This window comes from Desmodus rotundus, chromosome 12, assembly GCF_022682495.2.
Source record: "Desmodus rotundus isolate HL8 chromosome 12, HLdesRot8A.1, whole genome shotgun sequence".
NCBI lineage: Eukaryota > Metazoa > Chordata > Mammalia > Chiroptera > Phyllostomidae > Desmodus > Desmodus rotundus.
The window spans coordinates 70916717-70938647 of NC_071398.1; the positions used below are offsets into that span (position 1 = coordinate 70916717).

General features: G+C 39.5%; 1 protein-coding gene across 1 annotated transcript in view; it reads left to right on the forward strand.

The window, feature by feature from the left end:
* THEM4 (thioesterase superfamily member 4) overlaps window positions 1-18629 on the forward strand; it is a 45139-nt gene extending 26510 nt beyond the window's left edge. Inside the window, exons 3-6 of the mRNA XM_045183106.3 lie at window positions 4827-5001; window positions 5546-5656; window positions 12853-12977; window positions 15178-18629. Of these exons, the coding sequence (XP_045039041.2) occupies window positions 4827-5001; window positions 5546-5656; window positions 12853-12977; window positions 15178-15215 (449 nt within the window). The 3' untranslated portion in view covers window positions 15216-18629. The remainder of the gene's footprint in view (window positions 1-4826; window positions 5002-5545; window positions 5657-12852; window positions 12978-15177) is intronic.
* Window positions 18630-21931: the final 3302 nt, after the last annotated feature.

The following is a 21931-nucleotide window of genomic DNA, read 5'->3' on the forward strand; positions in this document are numbered from 1 at the left end:
TTCCCCTCATCTCTTCCCTCTGCTGCTCTCCTAGCCGGCTATTTCCTACCTTTCCCTCAAGCCTCACTCTTAGCTGATCTTGCCTCCTATTTCAGTAAGGGAAAAAATAAAAGCAATCAGAATAGAACTTCCAAGCTCCCACTGCCTCATTTAACTTCCTCCCTGCAGCTGTCCTAATGCTCTGCTTTTTCCTGTTTTGAGTGAACTGTCCATACTCTTAGCAGAGACTAAGCCTTCCAGTTGTGCACTGCATTCCATCCCTTTGGCCTACTTAAGGATGTCCTTTTTCTGAGAGATCTTTCTCATCAACATGCAGATGTACCACAACTGCATTTCTCTCTTTCCAGTCTCTGTTGAACCCACTCCACAGACTCTCTCTCCTACCACTTCATCAAAACTACTCTTGCCAAGGGCACCAGTAACCTTCATGCTGCTAACTAATGACCTCTCTCAGCTTTTGGCAAAGTTGGTGACTCCCTTCTCCTTGAGCTTCGCTTCCAGGGCACTGTATTCTCCCATTTCACTGGTCCCTCCTTTTCACCTTCTGATGCAGTCACCCACCTGCAGTGTCCGCGGTGTTGTGGCTGAGATGAGACAAATTCACATGGACTACCGAGTCCTGTGGAGGAAAAGGGACGGCACAGCCACTCTCTCAAGGGGAGAGCTTGCTGACCCTTGCCTTGACAGGCTTTTATTGCTTTTCTGGGCACATTACATTGAGGATGGTCCTCATTTAGTATGCACAGGTTCACTTTAGGTGGTTACCTTTTACAGAAAACAAAGGAGAGGATGTTGCTAATTACATCAAGAAAGAAGGATATTTGCAAATGTAAAGGGAAAAGTGGTTGAACTGGTTACACTTGTCCTTGGAAGGTTTAGCATAGATTTCAGGAAGCTACTTTAAAGATGTGCAGTAAACGTTTGCTGCCTCAATTCAGGGTGAGGAAGTTTTAGCAAAAAGCAAGTCTCAAAGCAGCCTAGGTACAATGCAGGCCTGATTCCCCCTGGGAGAACCTATCCCTGGGAGTGGGTCCTGTGTGCTGGACCTCGCTTCCCACTGGACTTTCCAAGTGGGAGCTGGGCCCACACCACGCAGAATGGTCTCCTATAACCTTCTTTGGCTGATACCTCATTATCCTCACACTGTTAATGTCAAGGTGCCCCATGTCTCAGGCCTTAGTCCTCTTTCTCAATACTCCATTGGTAATCTCATTCATTTTCATGGCTTTAGATAAAGGCCATCCAAAAGCTGGCAACTTCCTAATTTAATGATTGAAATGTAGTGTGTGTGTTCAAATTCTGGTTCCACAATTTAAAGCTGTATGACTCTGGACAAGTTGTTTTACCATTCCTTACCTTTGTTTCTTCATGGTAACATATTTCAGTATTTGCTGAAGGAATGAATGAAACAAAAATAAAACTACCTTATCCAAGCCCTGACCAATGTGGCTCAGTTGGTTGGTCATTGTTCCTCAAAGTGAAAGGTTGCTGGTTCAATTCCTGGTCAGAGCACATTCCTGGGTTGTGGATTCGATCCTGGTTAGAGTGCATATGATGTTTCTCTCTTGCATCAGTGTTTCTCTTCCCTCTCTTTCTCCCTCCTTCCCCGTCTCTAAAAATAAGTAAAATCCTAAAAAAAAAAAACCTACCTTAACCAAGAAAAAAATAGAGTTTATAAGTTTCTTTATACAAGTAGAACCTCCAATGAATAGAAATAAGAATTACTGTATTTTACGAATGAAGTGGAAAAAATAGTAATCTGTATTACTAATTCCATTCTCACTATTTCCCGTATCACACAATTACTTAAATGTCTTTAACCCAAGGCAGTCTGGCTTCTACCCTAACAGCTCTACAGAAATGTCTTCACTTCAGACACTAGTGACCTAAGTGCCAAATTTGGTGGACAGTTTTCAACCCTATCTGTTGATTTTATTCACCTTGAAACTGTTTTTCTCTTGGTTTTCATAACCTCTCTGACCAATCTTCCCTCTTTCTCTCTACCTGCTCCCTAAATGTCAGTGTTTTCCAGGGTTTTGATCCCACATCGTTCTGCTCACCCCCTCATCCAACCTACTCAACCTCCCATGCCTGAAAATTGACCGTCTCAGAATAGGGAAGAATTCAAGGTCCTCTTCGCTATCCACACTTGCTTTCAAACCATTACTTCCCCTTTCTTTGAGAAAAGCCCCGTTCCTTTGAGGTTTATACCGTCTGTGTTTATCACCCTCTTCTTCTTCCCCTCCTTGCTGTCATCTACCAACCTCTCCCTCATATGTTGAGTGTTTCAGCAACTGGCTAACCATTTTCCTCTCTACCCAGTTCCATTCCCCATCCTCAGCAACTCCAGCATCTACACCATGGCTCTTCAGTTCATTTGTTTCCCCATCAACTATGAACATTTTCACCCAGCCCAGCTTCACACTCCCAAGGACATCTTGGACATCTTGAGCCTTATCATCTTCAGCAAGTGCACAATCTCCAAATCCACACATTTAGACATCCTGTTTTCTGATGACAACCTTTTTCCTTCTAGCTTACTTGTTCAAGGGCACCACAGAAACAATTCTTTGACCTCATTAAAACCTTCAGTTCATTGAGTCCTCTACTTTCTCATTGTTCCCATAGCCCTCTTCTCTCTTAACCTCTCTCATCTACTTATCTAGGAAAACCCCAGCCCTGGGGCCCTGATGAATGTAACCATCCGCCATCTCTGTTTTTGCACAGGTTCCCATATAGCTGAGCATTGCTGGAGAAAATGACCGCACCTAGCAGATAATTTGGGTGACTGTGATTTTATAGTGTTTCAGTGCTGTTCTCATTCATCTTTCTTATGCCTCCAAAATCCCTCCTTTCATGCAGCTGGCAGAGTAATTGAAAATGCAGACCTATCATGTTACTCCTCTGCTTCCTTCAGTGTTATCCCGTGTTTTAAAGTACCAGTGCCTCTCAGATTTAAATACGAATATGAAGCGCCCAGAACCTTGTTAAAATTCAGGTTATACTTCAGTAGGTCAGGGGTAGAGCCTCAGATTCTGCATTTCTAACAAACTTATTCCATCAGCTTTATTTTTCTCATTTTTATGAGATAACCCTAAGGTTTGATAATCTAGACCAGGTGTTTTGGACTCCTAAGTAAAAATTAAAAGGTCCAGTGCTTATCTTACCCTGAAATTCCAGAATGTCAGAGTTGGAAGAGATCTTAGAAGTCATTTAGGTTTATCTCCTCACTGTGTGGATAAAGTATGAAGAAAGGAGCAAGTTGCAGGTCCAATTCCCAGGACAAGGTTCTTTTTAATATACCATGATACTGGTGCTCAGTTTTAAGTTTCATTGAACCTCTAAATCATTAATCTTCTCAACAACTGCCAGAGAACATAGAGTACATATTTATTCCAGTTGTTGAGCCTATAAATTCTAAAAGACAGGGTGCCCACCCCCCAGGATGCATATGGCCTAAGTAAAGTCACCCTTCCTGACCTTCTCCCCACTTCTCCCAGATCTTCTCATCTCATATCTTTTTCCAAGTCAGTAAACACTAATTCAGTAGCAATAAAAGAAACTTAGATAATGTTATGCATAGCAAATCATAATGAACTGTGAAAGAAAGCTAAGAGTTTGGGGAGTTATATCTTGAAGTAGATATGAAAGGGCAAATATGCCCTTCGTTTAGAGCAGTAGTTTTCAGTCTTTATTTTGAAGTGACCCGCATTTTGACTCACAACCTAATATATACAACTTGTGCACGGTTGTCTAATTGAAAAATTGTATATAAATAAGTGTACTACTTCCCCAGGATATATGTGAAGCATTCTGTTTCTTTTTAAAGCTTAATTATAACTCACTAATTTGATTTGATGAACCCTAATGGTTCTAACCCCAAGTCTGAGAACTTAAGAGTCATAATCACATGGAATAGTAGGCTGAACTGAACTGGTTTCTGATCCACTATGATAACTCTCTTCTGCTCAGGCTAAACTCATTTCCGCAAGAAAACCTCCCCACTGTTACATTATTCATTTTCTTTAAATCTCATTTAGTTTTTTTAAGATTTTATTTATTTAATTATTTATTTTTAGAGAGGAAATGGGAGGGAGAAAGAGAGAAACACCAATGTGTGATTGTTTCTTGTGCGCCCCCCACTGGGGACCAGGCCACCACCCATGCATGTGCCCCAACCAGGAATTGAACCAGTGACCCCTTGCTTTGCAGTCCAGTGCTCAGTCCACTGAGCCACACCAGTCATGGCTTTAAATCTCATTTAAACCACACTCCAAGAAGGAATTCTGTGTACACCTTAGTATTTTATTCAGTATATCCTCAGCATTCATGTACCATGTTTCCTGTTTGCCATGTATCAGAAAGTTCTTTGTTATTATTTCACTTACATTTACTATGTCCCCAGTTAGGCTGTTAATTCCATAAGGGTAAAGATCTTATATTCTGTTTCTTTGATACCCTCCCATTCCCTTCAGTTTTTTAAAAGATTTTATTTATGTATTTTTGGAGAAGGGGGAAGGGAAGGAGAAGAGAGGGAGAAAAACATCAATGTGAGAAACATTAATCAATTGCCTTCTACACACCCCAACCGGGGACCAAATCCACAACCCAGGTAATGCACCCTGACCAGTAATCGAATCAGCAACCTCTTGCTTTGTGGGGCAGTGCCCAGTCAACTGAGCCACACTGGTCAGGGCTCCCTTTAGTTTTATACCTGGTTGACATTGTAATCAGTCATTTATTGGCCTGTTATTCTAGCAAGGCACAGATATTTATAGCTCTGTCACAGTGTCTTTCTCAAACCTCTTTCTCATGTGACCACCCAGGTTATTTCCCTACAACCACAAAGCTTATAGACAAAGAACAACTGTCACAGGCCCAGATCTTCACCGAAAGCTTTAAGGATGGCCTGGGCTTTGAATACGTGATGTTCTATAACGATGTTGAGAAAAGGATAGTTTGCTTGTTTCAAGGAGGCCCTCACCTGCAAGGAATGCCCGGGTAAGAATGATAGCCTGCAAATGTGGGTCTAAAAGAGTGTTATCTTGCAGTATCCTCATGTATTCATAGACTAGAACGAAGGCATTAAAATGATACTATAGATGTATTTATTGACCTGGAAAGGTGTTTATAATAAATTATGGTCACAAAAGCATAGGACATAAGGCTGTAGAATATAATTTGAGACAGTATCATTGACATGTTAACAGTGGTTTGTTACTAGATGACCTTATAATTTTTAATTTATTTTTCTTCTGTTTATCCGCATTTCCTAATTTTTTAAACAATGATGTGTATAGTTAGTTTACTAAAAATATAAATTGTCTAAATGATATTTTAGCTTTTTGCTTGCTTATGATCTGATTACCATTAAGTTCTGTTTTATTACAAATACTACACTATTAAAGTCCAGGGTGTGGATAGTTGACATTTAGTACACTGAGCATAGACATATGCAAATTACAATATATGGAGGTGCTTGGATAATGTTTCTCTCTTTTCACACTACTCAAAAACATTTCTCTTTCCCTCCTATTGTGACTAGATTCCTTCATGGAGGTGCTGTTGCAACCATGATTGATGCTACTGTTGGTATGTCTGCGATGAGAGCTGAAGGACTTGTCATGACTGCCAATCTCAACATCAATTTTAAAAGGTAAATTCATAAAAAAAAAGATAAATTCATGAGTATTCTTCTTTCTTAGGTGTCACAGGTCAGATTCCCCAGCAAAAGTCACCCTTCCTGACTTTCTCCCCACTTCTCCCAGATCTTCTCATCTCATATCTTTTTCCAAGTCAGTAAACACTAATTCAGTAGCAATAAAAGAAACTTAGATAATGTTACGCATAGCAAATCATAATGAACTGTGAAAGAAAGCTAAGAGTTTTTTAGCTTTGTGTGCAAGTAATTATTAAGGAAGTGCTCCCAGAGGAAACTAGCAAGGCAGTGGGAGAAGCAGGACAGGAAAGGGGAAGAAGCCAACCAAGGTTGAGCTCTCAAAGTCCTGCAAAGGGGAGCTTCAGCCTGATCATACATGGAACTCTGGAGTGAAATGTATGCCTCAGAATTGCCCCTACATCAGACAAGGGAACTGGAGAGAGACTTCATATTTCTTACACATCAGTCATAGGATAAGTCATTGGAAAATCCAATCCTGGGGACCATAAATTTCCCGGCACTTCTCATAGTGAGTAGTAAATGAATCAATCCATGTAAACACCTAGAACAATATCTGGCCACATAACAAATACTCAGTAAGTGTTAGCAGCTTGCTATTGTTGTTATCATTAGCAACAACAAGGCACATATATGCCAAGACAAGGAATAGCTACAAACAGCCCTGATTCCTATGAGTGGAGAATAATGCTAATGATCAGAAAAACAGTAGATTGTTCTGTGTTTTCTCATGATAGGCAGGATGACCTGACTGTAATAGATCCATTTGGTTAATATTGACATCTTAACAGTATTAACTTTTAGTTCATAAATGCAGGATGTCTTTCCACTTATTTGTATCTTTTTAAATTTTTAAGCAGTGTTTTGTGGTGTACAAGTTTTGGGCTTCCTTGGTTGTTTATTCCTATGTATTTATTTTTGAGCTATTGTAAATGCAATCATTTTTTAAAATTTCCTTTTCAGATTGTTTGTTGTTAGTGTATAGAAATGCAACTGGTTTTTGTGTGTTGATTTTATATCCTGCAACTTTGCTGAATTCATTTACTAGTTCTAACAGTTTTTTGTGGAAGTTTTGGGGTTTTCTACATATAAGATCGTGTCATCTGTAAACAGAGATAATGTACTTCTTCTTCTTAAATTTGGATGCCTTTCTTTTTTCTTGCCTAATTGCTCTGGCTAGGATTTATAGTAATAAGTTGAATAGAAGAAGTAAAAGTGGGCATACTTGCCATATTCCTCATCTTAGAGACTGAAAACTTAGAGGAAAAGCTTTCAGTCTTCCCTATTGACTATGGGTTTTTTACATGTGGCCTTTAGTATGATGATTTACTTCCTTGTGCTTGGCACGTTAGGATAAATAGACAAAGCATCTAGTTATTAGTGGTAGCTAGCCAGATGAAAAATCAATATCTCAGCATTTGTATAACCCATTCCTGGCATATTGGTTGGGAAGCTCTGGATTAGACTTCTTCATGCAACATGGCAGACAAGAAATTCCAAAGGACATTCCCCTTTCATAACAACTAGACCCTGTGTCAAATTCACAAAGAAATAAACCATGAAAGTGAGAATCAGCAGAAACCATGAATAACTGATCATCAGGGACTTAAGATATCATGATAATCAGATACACAATATAAAAGAAAAGGTGAAATCACAAAAAGAGAAAGCAATAAGGAACTATAAAAAAAATTATTAAGCAGATTGGCCACAGAACCTAAAACTTGTAAAAATGAAAAGTCATTGTTTAAAGACAAAGCACCCCTCAGTGGATAGGTTAAAAGACTTTAAACACTGCTGAAAGTGAACAGAAATAGAGGACTGAAGAAATTACCCTGAATTCAGCATAAAATTTAAAAAAGATGAAAAATATAAGGTAGAGGTTAAGGTCCAGAGGACAATGAAAAGTTCAGATGTGCTCTATTCAGAGTTCTAGAAGAAGAAGTGGAGAACATGGAAGGGATATCCGGTATTTGGAGCGATAATAGATGAATATATTCTTGAACTAAAGGAAAACATGAGTCCACAGATACAGAAAGCACACCATAATCAAGCCAAGATAAGTCAAAATGAATTCGTATCTAGATATATTACAAAGAAAGTAAAGCATACTGAGGGCAAAGAGATCTTAAAAACAGTCAGAGATAAAACAGTACTCATAACAGAGCAGTCTTATTTCTTAGAAGCAGGAGGGCACTATCACACTGGCAGCAAGCTTCTCAATAGCAATAGTGGAAGCCAGAAGATAATTACATATCCTAAGAGTCCTGAAAGAAGCATGTAACTTAGAATTGTCAGCAAACAGGGACCTGGCCTGGATCAGGTCTGCCTCAAGCCATCCTGTAGTGTATGGGTTCTTGACTTCATACAGGAAAGATTTCACAATACAAGTCCAAGTGATTTTGAGAATGTGCTTATTAAAGCTGGGGACAGTCGAAGGAAGGAAGGATTTAGGATAGAAGAAGCAACAAGGGAGAGCTCAGGTGGTGCTCTGCTTTGGCTCCCTACAAATGTTATATGAAAGAAGTGAGCCAAGGTGGGGCTGCTGTTAGCTCACTGGAAAGTCATAGGAAAGGGGAGCCTTGGAGACAGGATCAGGAGGTAAGCCTGGGACAAGCTGCAGCTGCCTGCTGCTCCCCTGGTTGCAAGTCTCATGGGGACCCATAGAGGTTAGGAGGAAGTAAAAAGTTCATGCCCGAGAAGGGGCATGGTTGTGCTCAAGAGCCAGCCCATGCTGGTATTCTGTCTTCAGGATTTTATCTTTCTTCATAGGGGAGGGTTTCAGCAGAACATTCATCAGCTTTCCAGGTGCTGTTTTTTGTTTTGCTTTGTTTTATTTATCCTTACCCGAGGACATTTTTTCATTGCTTTTAGAGAGAGAGAAACATTGATTGGTTGACTCCCTTACACACCTGGACTGGGCATCATACGCCCCCTGACCAGGAATCAAACCAGCAAACTTTTGGTTATGGGATGATGCTCCAACCAACTGAGCCACACTGGCCAGGGTCAGGTGCATTTTTAATATGCTGATTCATAATAAATGAACAGATAGGGAAGTTTGGGATTGGTCTTTAGTCTGCTTCACAGTTTCACTTTTGTGTTGGATCGTTCTGGCTCTAACTGGGTGTTTATTATTTGTTCCCCTGACTTCATTAGTCCTTGGGTTTGGCTGGCCTAAATGGCATTAACTGAGTCTCTGTTCTCTATCTCCCCAAACAGGATGATTTAAGCTATTTATTCTCTGCTTAGGGAGGAGAGGTATAAACCATTTGCTCTCAAGTGTCCTTGGTTAGGGAAAATAAGGTCTCGTGATTCACTCGTTGACTGTAAGTTGTTCAAATTGGCCTTATTTAATTATCTTGTCTCAGTTTCCCCATTCCACTTACCCAGGAATTTGCCCAGCTTCTTACTATCATGCCTCAAATCATGATCTTAGAAAAACTGAAGTTTAAAAATTAGGGCAAAATAAAGGCATTTTTATTTCAACAAAATGGAGAAAGTTTACAAATAACAGGACAATACCTAGGAAACTTCTAAAGAATGTACCACAGAAAGAAGGAATGTAATCCCACCAGGCAGGAGGATGAAAAGACAGAATAGTGAACAAATACATCAGCAAACATGTAGATAACGTAACTCTAAACAGTCTACATATAAGTAATAATAATGTCTAAATTCTTGGTAGTAAAAAAAGGACAGCTAAAATATTGAACAAAAATAACATGTAGTTTGAGAGAGGGTGAACATAATTAATGTTCAACATCTTTGTATTTTTCAGTGGAGAAGAATGAATGTATAACTAAAGCCTAAACTAGTAGAAAAGTAAAAACAAAGTAAATAAAATAAAATTCCCTTTTTAAAAAATATTTTATTTATTTATTTTTTAGAGAGGGGGAAGGGAAGGAGAAAGGGAGGAAGAGAAACACCAATGTGTGGTTGCCTCCTGCACACCCCACACTGGGGACCTGGCCCGCAACCCAGGCATGTGCCCTGACTGGGAATTGAACCAGTGACCCCTTGGTTCGCAGTCTGGTGCTCAATCCACTGAGCCACACCAGCCAGGGCTAAATTCCATTTTTAAAAATGCAAGAAAGAGAAAAAAGTGAGTCAAATGGAATGCCAATAAAAGAGATGTCTAAATAAATCAGTAATTGCACTAAATATAATAACCAGACCAAATTGTTATTTCCAAGGAAGAGACTATGAAATTTATTTTGAAAAAAGAGATTATAAAATGTGAAAAGCTATGAACTGTTTATATGAGACAAAAGGAAAGAAAAATATGCCAGGAAAAAGTGAACGAGAAGAGGGCTGGAATATCAGAAAAAATATAATTAATTGTTTAAAAAGTTATGTTAGGTATAGAGATGGCTACTTCATAATAAAAGGTTCAGTTCAATAGCAGATAGTAACAATTCCAAATCAGTATGTACCTAGTAAAATAACTTCAAAGTATATAAACAAAACTAGTAGAATCCAGGGAGAAATTGACTGACTATTCACTTTCATAGTGGAAGATTTCAACACACTGTTCTCAGTTAGTGATAGAGAAACAGTCCAAAAAAAAAAAAAAAGAAAAAGAAAAGAGAAAATTTAAATACCATGAGATAACAAGTATAATTTATTGGACAGATATAGAACCCTATATCCAGTAATCAGAGAATATACTTTCTTCCCAAGCACACATGGAACATTTACAAAAATTGATCATGTAGTGGTCCATAAATCAAGTCTCAATAAATTTGAAAGAATCAGAATCTTACAACTAAATTCTGTGAGCACATTAAATTAGAAGTCAAATGAGGATAAGGGAATTTGTTTAAAAATCTATAGTAAATCAGTTAGGGAAACACTAGCTACTATTATAGTCCCAACATTTTAACTTACTTGAGTCAGTAGACTCTTTTTGTTTACATTTAGTCTCAGGTGGCATTCTGGTCAGTGAGGGACTTCCCCCTGAAATGATTCAGAGACCAGGGATCTTTCCCTCTTCTCTTAGGGCCTCAGTATCTTCTTTATCCAACTATTTAGGCTTCCTAAACTTTTTTTTTCCAATTTTGACATATATTTCTGCATATTTTTTCATTTCATCTAACTTTTAAAATTTATTGACGTGAAGTTATTCACAGTATTCTCATTTTGTTATCTGAGTTAGGTCTATAGTTATGACCTTTTGGCCTTAATGGTATTTGTTTATGCTCTCGTTTTTCTTGATCTATCTTGACAGAGATTATTAGTCTTTCAAAGAGCCATCTTTTGGATTTGTTAAGACTCTCCATTGTATATATGTGTTTTCTCTTTTATTTTTAAATTTTGCTTTTATCTCTCATCTCTTTTCTGCCTCTAATACTCTCTTAGTAAGTTACGTAGCAAAATTAAATTAAGGAAAATTATTTGAAGCCTGTTTCCTATGCCAACCAAACTAATCTGTGCCTAAATATTACTTACATTTACAAAATTATACTTTATAAATCTAGTGATTATATTGTTTTATATTTTCTGAGATCTTTTCTCTTAGCCTCTCATTAATTAAGGACTCTTTCTAATACAAGAGATAGAACTCTTAACTCTCACTAGCTTGAGGAAAGAAGGGACCCTGTTGGCCTGTGTGGTTGAGAAGACAGGTGTGGCTCGGTGCAGGTGTTCAATGATGCCATTAGGGTCTCAGCCACACTTTCCTCTGGGTCTGCTTTATCCCCAGGTACCCTTCCTAACGTAGTGCCACAATGGCCAGCAAGTGGGCTTGTGTCTTACAAGCCTCAGCAGATAAAGAACCCAGTCACAAGGGCTCCAGTGCAAGTTCCAAGACTGACCGTTTGGGCCTGTGCCCAGCCCCCACAACCATTCACTGTGTACTGGGGTGATGGGAGGCATCTGTCAACTCTAGTCAATGTACATGAGATAAGAATGGGGGTGATTCCCCAGATAAGGGAGATTGTCAGTGTGTGTGATTAACAGAATGAGGTGAGGGGTAAGACATGGAAAAAGGAAGGGAGCAATGTTAGTAGAAAAGGGGGATTTGGGCAAGCTAGAACACCTAATGTCCCTTGGGTCTTAGTAAATCTTGAATTGGCCCAAGAAAAGAATAAATCTGGGTTATTCCATCAAGAGGTTCGGGAAAAGCAAATGGGAAGGAAGAGTGAGCAAAAATTAATCACAGTGATAACTTCCTTTCCACCTGGGGTAGCTAGCTCCTCCATCCACATGGTGGTACTATAGGAACATAGAACACACCTCCCTGTTCTATGTTGTTCTGCCAGCTATAATTTCACCGTTAAAGGAATATATTTTTTTATTGATTGATTTAAGAAAGAGAGAGAGAAACATTAATGTGTTGTTCCACTTATTTATGTATTTATTGGTCGATACTTATATGCGCCCTGACCAGGGACCAAACCGCAACCTTGGTATACAACACTCTAACCAACTGAGTGACCCGGCCAGGGGAGGAAGGTCTTTTTGTTTATAGTAGTGTCCTCCAGGATTCACAAAGGTGACTGTAGCCACCAGTCACATGTAGCTATTTAAATTTAAATATAAATTAATTATAATTAAATAAATTTAAAGATTCGGTTTCTCACTCACAATAGGCACATTTTGAATGCTCAGTCACCTGTGGCTCCCATATTGGACAGCTTAGATATGTAACATTTCTGTCATCACATAAAGTTCTGTTGGACAGCACTGGCTTATTAGCACATTGAGCTGTGCCCAGCAATTTGTTGTCATTAGGTGCCTTTCTAGTGAAAGTTACTCTAAAGGGATTGCGTGAGAAATTTTGATGATGACAGGGAAAATTAGAGTTGACTATCCCGTGGCCCTCTTTTCATTTCTTTAAGGGATTTTAGCTCCCCTCAGACTGCTGGGGATTAGCAGCTGGGACAGCCTGTGCCATCACAAAGCTGGAATCCCTGGGGATCCTTTGAACCTAACCCAGCAGGGCAGTCAGGGACTGGATACCCTGGAGCCACCTGAAAGCAGTGGTGCTTGGGAGGAAAGGGATGTGAGTGGCTGCTGGTGTCAGCATTTTTAAGGAATATTTCATTTGGGACAGTCAGCTCTTTCAGAACCCAAGTATCATAAGTTGCCATCCCTTGTCATGCACTTGATCATCTCTCAATGTTACATAAATATGATGAAAACTGATTTTTTTCCCTTTTTTTCTTCTGCAGACCTGTCCCCCTTTGTTCTGTTGTTGTGATCAATAGCCAACTTGATAAGATTGAAGGAAGGAAACTGTTTATTTCCTGTGATGTTCGGAGTGTCGATGAGAATACCCTGTACTCAGAGGCAACAAGTAAGAAGCTGCCATTCCCTTTATTTTGATTTGGTTTAGTTTGGTTTGGGGTTTTTTTTGCTTTGGGGTATTTTTTTTTATTTTCTTATTTTGTTTGTGTTTTTCCAGGTCTTGTGGAGGTGCTGGTGGTTTTTGTTTGTTTGTTTGTTTGTTTTGCTTTTTTTAATAAGTCACACATGCCCAGAAATGTTTAATTCCCTGTCATTCAAAGAATAAGTTAAGAATAAAGATATTCCTTATACATGCCAGTAGGGAACGATTTGGCAATATTGATCAAAATTACCAAGTCATATACCCTTTGGCCCATTTCCAGGACTTCATCCCACAAGTGTAATAACAGGTGCAAAATCACAGTGCATGTGGCTCTTCTGGGGTCCCAGTAATTGTGTCACTCAGGCAACATTATGTGGAATAACAAAAGATTGGCAAGACACAGACATCCATAGATAGGAGCCAGGTTAAAAAGACTACAGTTGATCCGTAGACTATATTATGCGTGCCGTACAAAGTACTGTGGAGTGTTGTGGTGCCATAAATCACAGTGAGGAAACTCTTCATGCATAATATGGAGCCCTCATTGATGTACAGGGTCCAGCACAAATAACACCCCCTTTTTATTACAAAATCATAATAAGCATGGAATTCTGTAACATAACAATATCACACTCAAGCACACCATATGACATTTTAGGTGAAATGTTCAAATTAAAACTATAAATTATTACACCCATATTATCACCCTACCACCCACATTCAAGCAGGCGTTACTTCTGTTGGACCCTGTATATTGAATGAAACATACAATATGCAGATGCTATCATTAATGTAGAAAAAGTAAAGAGGTTCTTCTCATTATCTTCCCCTTTTCTCCTTCTTTCCCTTTCACCCCTTCCTTTCTTCCTGAATAGTTTATTCAAAAGTTATGCATAGTCAGGCATGGTGAACTCAGTGTGAAGAGAAGGCCAAAGGGAGAGGTGGCTGCAGTGGCCCAGCACCATGTTGGAGCCTGAGTGGAGCTGGTGTCCACACGGGGGCGTGGCCCAGCACAGGGTGTCTGAGCCCAAGTAGGGTAAGCAAGGCTTCTACACAGACAGTGGCGTGGGTGTCAGCCCAGAGAGAGAGGGTGGCGTCAGTATGGGCTGGCAATCATGATGAGAGCCAGCTTCCTCCCTGTCAGAGAAGCGAGTTCCAGGTATGGAAAGAGAGAAAATGAGAATGAACCCTGTGGTATGGGTTGGAATTGGAGGTGTTAGACATGTGTGTTTTCCCAGTCTTTTGCTTTTGCAAATAATGTTGTATTGAGTAACTTTATATTGTCATTTTGTACACATTTTGGCAGATTACTCTCCAATGATTTAGGAGCAAACAGTTCTTTGTAGTAGTCTCACAGGTTTTTTGTAAGCTTGAAATTATTTCAAAGTGAAAAGTAAAGAAATGGGAGGGAAGTGAATATATCCATGTATATTTGTATTGCATAACTATTTTAGGAAAGTCACACACATTAATATTAGCTGCCCTTGGAAAGGAGACCAGGTAGGTTGGTTTATAATTATTTATAATTATTTTATGTTAAACGAATATATTTTTATTGGATACATAAACTGTACGTATCTTCTTTCAGTTTATAAGTTGTCTTATTTTCTTTAAGAAGTATCTTATGAACAAGAGTTTTTAATGTTACTGTAGTCACATTACTTAAATTCTTTTCCTGTATGGTTAATGCTTTTTGTGTGTTAAGAAATTCATTTTTTTGCCCTAAGCATCAGTTGTTTGCTGGAATAATAGATGAAAGAGGCAGGAAGAAGATTATGAATAATTTGAATACATAAATTTAGAAACTCCATTCCAGGCTGTGGTTTATGCTTCCTATCTCACCAAACGTTTCGGTATCATAAAGGGTACCAGATGGCTCAGTTGTAATTTTATTTCCTTTCACTTCATGACTGTCTTTAATGGAAGTGGCAATGAACCGTAAAGTGACCAAGTGGTAGAGGGTCTGGTTACCTAGCAAATATATTACAGTATTGAGATAGTCAAAAGTTGATTCTCAATTTGGCTGAAAAATGAAAGATAGAAGTTACAAATATGAGTCTAAATGCCTTTCTTTGAATATATATATTTCTATTTAGAGAAGTCCCATCAGGTTGAAGTCAGTTGACTTATTTCAGTTTTTTTGTTTGTTTGTTTTTTGTTCATTTAGGCTTATTTATAAAACTGGATCCTGAAAAAAACGTTTGACATGGAAAGAGCTTCTGATAAGTTTCACTCCACCTGCATAAGGCTCGCTTTCCCCCTGAAGAAAATGTGGCCCCAGGCCTGCTCTACTCACCCGCTGTTGAGCGCCCCCGTAGGGTGAAGCCTACTAACATTGCCTTCCTGAACAGTATTCTGAATACAACTCCAGGAACTCTTATTTCTACCTTGGAAACTTTTTAACATAGGAACACTTCCTGTGAGAGTATCAGCGATTCTTTGTACTTAGAATGAGTCGTTTTCCTGAAATTTGAATGGGCTCCCTAAGGTGATATCTGCCAACTTGGACATGCCAGAAAAACAAAAGAAGGAACAAATATGTGGGTGCATATATGCATGTGTGTGTAGTATGTACATGTGTGTGTTCATGATAGATAAATTACAAAGCTAACTTTGTTGTATCTTAACAAATCTTTTTGACTACAGTAGGAAACACAACTAGTTCTTGTAGGAATAGATACCTCGAATCAGTTCTCTTGGATTCTAGGGCTTAAACCACTGTGCCATTTTTAACATGGGCTATGCAGTTGTGCCTTACCAACAGCATAGTTCACCATCACTGGAAGGAGGCTGGATTTATTTCCTACGTGTCATAATCTATTCAAGCTGCCAAAACAAACTACCACAGACTGAGTTGTTTATAAACAACAGAAATTTATTGCTCGTGGTTCTGGAGGCTGGAAAGTCCAAGATCAAAATGCCACTATAGTCACCTTGGTGAAGGCTTGCTTTCAGGTTCCTAGTGGATGCCTTCTCACTGTGTCCTCATATGGGGGAAGGGGCTAGGGATCTCTCTGAGCCCTCTTACAAAGGCACTAATCCCATTCATGAGGCCTCCATCCTCATTACTTAAGCATCTCCCAGAGGCCCCACCTATTAGTACCAACACATTAGACATTAGGGTTTCAACATAAGAATTTGGGGGGGAGTCCTGGCTGGGTGGCTCAGTTGGTTGGAGCATATCCCATGCACCAAAAGGTTGTGGGTTCAATTCCCAGTAAGGGTACATACCTATGTTGCAGGTTCAATCCCTAGTTGGCTGCACACCAGAGGCAACCAATCAGTGTTTCTCTCTCTCTCTCTCTCTCTCTCTCTCTCTTCCTCTCTTCCCTTGTCCGCATCCCCAATACACCCTAACCTTTTCCTTCCTTTTTCATCTTGCAAAGTGCATATCTTTCTTCTAAGCTCCAAGGGCCCTTCTTTTGCTATAACTTGTTTCCTGAACCCATGTGTTGTGTGGCTCACTTCTTCTACCTCTGCAACTTTCCAAATAAACTTTCTCTTATAAAAAAGAAAGAAAAGAAAAAGAAAGACTCCAGCAGACAGGTCAGTACAGAGGTGAGGTTAGCAGTTTCCTCTTCCTGGAAATCCTGATAGAGCTTAGGGAAGTACCAGGGAGCTGCCTGCGCTGACAGCTTTGCAGTTGACACAGCTAGCAACAGCCACCCTTTCTTTCCTGTCTTCCTTCTATTCCTGAAATTACAGAGTTCTTATGACTCCCTACTCTTATGACAGCTCTAACAGCTTGCTTCTCATGGACACTAGCCATGTTTAAAGATGTGGAGCCTAAGCAGTGAGCCAAGCACTGCTGTCTAGTTTCACCTAACAAGTAGGAATTTAGACAGTGAAGGCTCTTTAATCACTTAGTGAATCTGAACAGGTTTGCAAAACTGCTAAAGCACATAGACCTACATTCAAGGCAATAGGACCTAACTGAAAGAATGCCAAATGACCGGTTAGTTTTTCTTTCTATTAAGTGTGCTCACACCTCCCTTTCTATCCACTTTTAGTTTTAATTCTCACACTGGTTTGATCACCTCCAGGGTACATTGCAGCATATGAATGAGACTGCATTGCAGCATATGAATGAGACTGCATTGCAGCATATGAATGAGATTGCACAAGCCCAACTGAGGGAAAAGCAGGAGTTCCTAGTAAGGTCACAATGGTTTCTCTGCTTTGCAGCAGACTGTTCTCAAGTTTCATCAAACCCTGGCATTCTTGCCTTCATCAGATTGTATTTTGATAAAGTAAGTTTGGCAAAAGGTGGCTAAAGAGTCAGAAAGAAGGAGGGAGGTGCAATCAGAATTGTTGCTGGCTCCACTCTATCATGAGTTTGCTGTAAACCATGGAGCTATTCCTCATTACCCATATCTCCTCTCTAACAGAGTGGTAAGTAACATTTTGAATGTAGGTTAGGAATCACCCTGACCGGTGCAGCTCGGTTGGTTGGGCCTTGTCCCACAAAGCAAAAGGTCACCAGTTCAATTGCCAATTAGGGTACACGGATTATGGGTTCAGTCCCTAGACAGGGCATGTACAATAGGCAACAGATTTCTCCCTCTCTTTCTCTCTTCCCTCTAAAAAATAAAATCTTTTTTTAAGAAAAGATTGGAAATTGTTGTTCAGTGTTCAAATATCTTTGAACTATCAGTACAAAGTAAGCAGTGAGTTTTTGTCTTTAGCCCCAGATTTCTAAATTTCTAAGAAGCATAATAGTCATGTACAGAAATACAGTGTTGGAGGAATAAAAATATAATGAAAAATATTATCTTTTTTCTCTAATGGGAAAGCAAGAATGAATAAAAGGAAGTCAAGAAAACCTTTTTGTTCTATATTAAGGAAGCTTGTGTCCCTCATGTTTCTATGTTTCTCACCCCAATACCTTCTTGGGATCCTGGCCTTTTCTCTTTTTCAATTGACAAATTACTGTATTACCTATCAGCCATCATGGAACCCTAGCCAAATATATATTTTTCAGTACCAAGTATACAATATTCTGTATCGTAGAGACAATAAGGCAGTTTCTTTCAAATTTAAATCACTGAAAGTAAGTCATGGATTTTATATCTCAAAAAGGTTGGAAATTTGTGCCCTGGCTGGTGTGGCTCAGTAGATTAAACATTGGCCTATAAACCAAGAGGTTGCTAGTTCGATTCCCAGTCTGCCAGAGGCAACCAGTTGATGTTTCTCTCCCTCGCCTCTCTCTAAAAATAAAATCTTTTTAAAATTTTTCTTTTAATACTAATTTTGGTCAGACACTACTATTACAAACCCAGAAGTACAGGGTCATCTTAACTATGAGTATAAAATTAAGTGGGCTGCAGACAAAGACACCACAAGGAGGAAAAAAAACTATGGACCAAAAATCCTCGACAAGATAATAGCAAACTGAATCAAAAGATTATACATCGTGACCAGGTGGTATTTTCCAGAAGTACAAAAAGTAGTTTGACATAAGGAAATTAACCAATGTAATACACCACATTAATAAAACAAAGAAACAAAACCACACAAACATCTCAATGGGTGCAGGAAAGGCATTGACAGAACCAATACTCTTTCATGACAGAAACATTCAGAATAAGAACTTTCTTAACATAATAAAGGGCATCTAGAAAACCCACAACTAATATCACACTCAAAAGTGAAAAACTAAAAGCAATCTCCCTGAAATCAGGGGAAAAAAACATTCACTTTTACTATGCTATTCAGAATAATCTAGAAGTCCTAGACAGAGCAATTGAGCAAGAAAGAGAAAGACATCCAAATTGGAAAGGAAGAAGTATTTGCAGATAACATGATTCTGTATATAGATAATCCCAAAGAATCCATCAAAAAACTAGAGCTAATAAATGAATTCAGCAAAGTTTCAAGATACAAGACTTCTCTCCTCTCTACCTCTCCCTCATCACTCACTTTAAGGAATCCCATGTGAAGAGCATCTCTATGGAGAGGGCCATGTGTTGAGGAACTGAAGTTTCTAGCCTGTCTAGTCTTCAGAGAATGCAGCCCCAGCCTTGCACCCTTGGCTGCAACTTCATGAGAGACCCTGAACGAAAACCATCCAATTAACATATTCCCAGATTTCTAACCCTCAGAAATAGTGTTGCGAAAATTTGAAGTCATGTAGCAATAAACAACCAATGAAGAAGATTAGGTAACTTTGCTAGCCAAAGACTTTCTGAATCACTTTCCCCGGAACAAATGAGTGAACAAAAGCACAGGAGTAGGCCATCTATGACATAGAGTAAGCCTGTCTACCACCGTTCTCTCCAAATTACTCTTTGTGGGAGGAAATCGTATGCGAACTTTGAAAAGCCACTAGACCATACTACGTGACTTGGACTCCACGTTTGTGAAGGTCTAAGGGAATCTGAATCTAAAAGTACCCTGTGTGTCTCCCAGTGCATTCCACTACGATAATACATTAGTGAAGATTTTGCTCTCCTCAAAATCACTCAGGAGCAAACCCATTTCGTAGGAAGCGGATTTTTATCCAAAGCCGTTTTAGTGTTGAATGTATTTTCACTGTTCCCATATCAGTAGAAGATGTAATGAGAGGACAAGAGTGTAGCCTATGAAATGAATGTATAGTGTACTACATCACTTGGACTCTACATGATCGTGAAGGATAAAGGAGGAATCTAAATGTACCACATGGGCTACTATCGCTTTCCACTCTGATAATACAACAGTGAAGAGTTTGTGCTCCTCTACCTCACTCAGAAATTAAATTATTTCGTTCAAAAAATGTTTTCAACAAAAGCCATCTACACTGTTTGACACCTAATCTTGGAGTCATTTCAGTAGATGTAGTATCTCATGCCTCAGATACTACATATTGTTTTCTGCACCCTTTGAAGTACTTTTCTGAAATATGAAATCCGTGGATTGTGTGATAGCGATGGAACCACTGAAATTATTTTCTCTTCATAAATGAGAAAAGTCTAGGTAGCAAAAAGTGATGTCCGAACGTGAATGAGCTACTATAGTAGTTTTCTCCCATATATGTTTGCAGTAGCAATGTGTAGACCCACTAAGATGTGAAGGTACAGCCTACTACATGATTTGCACAAAACACTTTCGTGAATGTCAACATGCATACGAAGCTAACATTCCACTTACTCTACTCAAGTGAATTGCTCTCTGATAGAACAGTAATGAATTGTTGAAACCTTCCAAATCACTCGAGAATGAGCATGTTTCTTAAAAGCCTGTTTTCAGAGCACATGTTCTGCACTGCATATAACACTACCTCAATGTCCTCATTTCAGAAGAAGTTCAAGTGAAAGTTTGGGGAGGAGAGGGCTCTGCCCTCAGAGCCTTCCCACCGCCACGGATGAGAATAAGTCTACCATGACATGCTCTGCTTTGTGAGGAAAGGTGGCCCATCTCTCAAAGGGAAGGGCCGAGAGCCTTTTCCTCAATGGGCTTTTATTGGGTTCAGTTTGCACGGGAATACAGGTAAAGCTCATCAACCATTGTCAGGCAGTAAGGATCAAATAATAGATAACAGAACTCTGAGGGCTTATTCTGAGTCAGGTTTAGTTAGGTAAAGGGCTATAAGACTTTGGGAAACAAACTCATTTCAGGCTTGGACCCTTATCATTTAAATTGAGGGTGTTATCAAAGCAGGTTTTACAGGATTTTATACATTCTTTCTTAGGCCTGATCTCCCCAAGGAACCTGCCCTTTCCAGCACAAGACTGCACCCACCTCTGGCATTGTTTCAGGCTTAAGTGGAGCAAGGGAAGTAAGGCAGCCAAGAGATTAGGAGACTTCTTGCAGACAGAATGAGGGCTCAGGCTATGTCACAGCCGAGGGGTGAGGGTCCATCGTCCCTTTTTTCTATAACTCCCCAAGGCCTTCCCTGTGGCCTCTTCATGACCGTGCCTGTCTTAGGTCGTCCCTCTCTTGAGGAATCTTACTGGTCATTGGCTAACTGGTCAGGCTCAGGGCCAAGCAGGGTAAAGTAAATTGGGCAGGGGCAGTGCCCCTGCCAGGGAGATAAGCTTTGTCTCCTTAGTGGTTTATGATCCCAAGGTGTCTGACTCAGCCTTAGCCATGGGGGTTTACAGCTTCTGAAAACAAGCAGGATGGTTCCCAACAAAAGGTGTCTCCAATATTTCGTACTTGCTTTGCAACTTCTTTTGAATTATTTTTCTGAATGATCACTTTTGTGGTCATTGTGATACTTAAAGAGCTACTAAATCACTCCTCCGTCTGCAAATGCATGAACAAAAGCACAGGACCACGTCATCTATGAAATACAGTAAGCTTCTAGACCACAGTTTTCTCCAATGTATTCTTTTGAAGAGAAAAGTGTATCCTAAGAAATGCATGGATACTGTACTACTTAACTTGGACTCCACAGGTTTGTGAAGATCTCAGTGAATACACTTTTGAGGCTCCAAGTGCATCCCACTCTCATAAGACAGTAGTGAAGAGTTTGCACTCCTCTACATCACTCGGGTGTGAAAATATTTCCTACAAAGTGGGTTATCCACGAAAGCCACACACACTGTTGAACAAGTTTCCCAGGTACTCATTTCTGTAACGGTGAAATGAGTGGGGTCTCAGAGAGTACCAACCCTTTTCAGAATTGTGTTGAAGACTTTTTCCGAAATATCAATACCGTGGAGTGTATGATATTGAGAGAGCAAATGAAATTCTTTTCCATCAGCAAAGGAGTGAAGGCTGGCATAGCCACCTGTGGTCTCTGAAGGAGAATGAACTACCATAGTACAGATTTCTCCTATTGTTTTTTGCGGCAAACAAGCAGAGCCCAACTAAGACTTGCAGGTACAGCCTACTACCTGACTTGGACAAAGCAGTTTTGTGAATGTAGAAATGAATATGAAGGTAATTGTCCACTTTCTGTCTCCAAGCGCATTTTTCTCTGATAAAATAGGAATGAA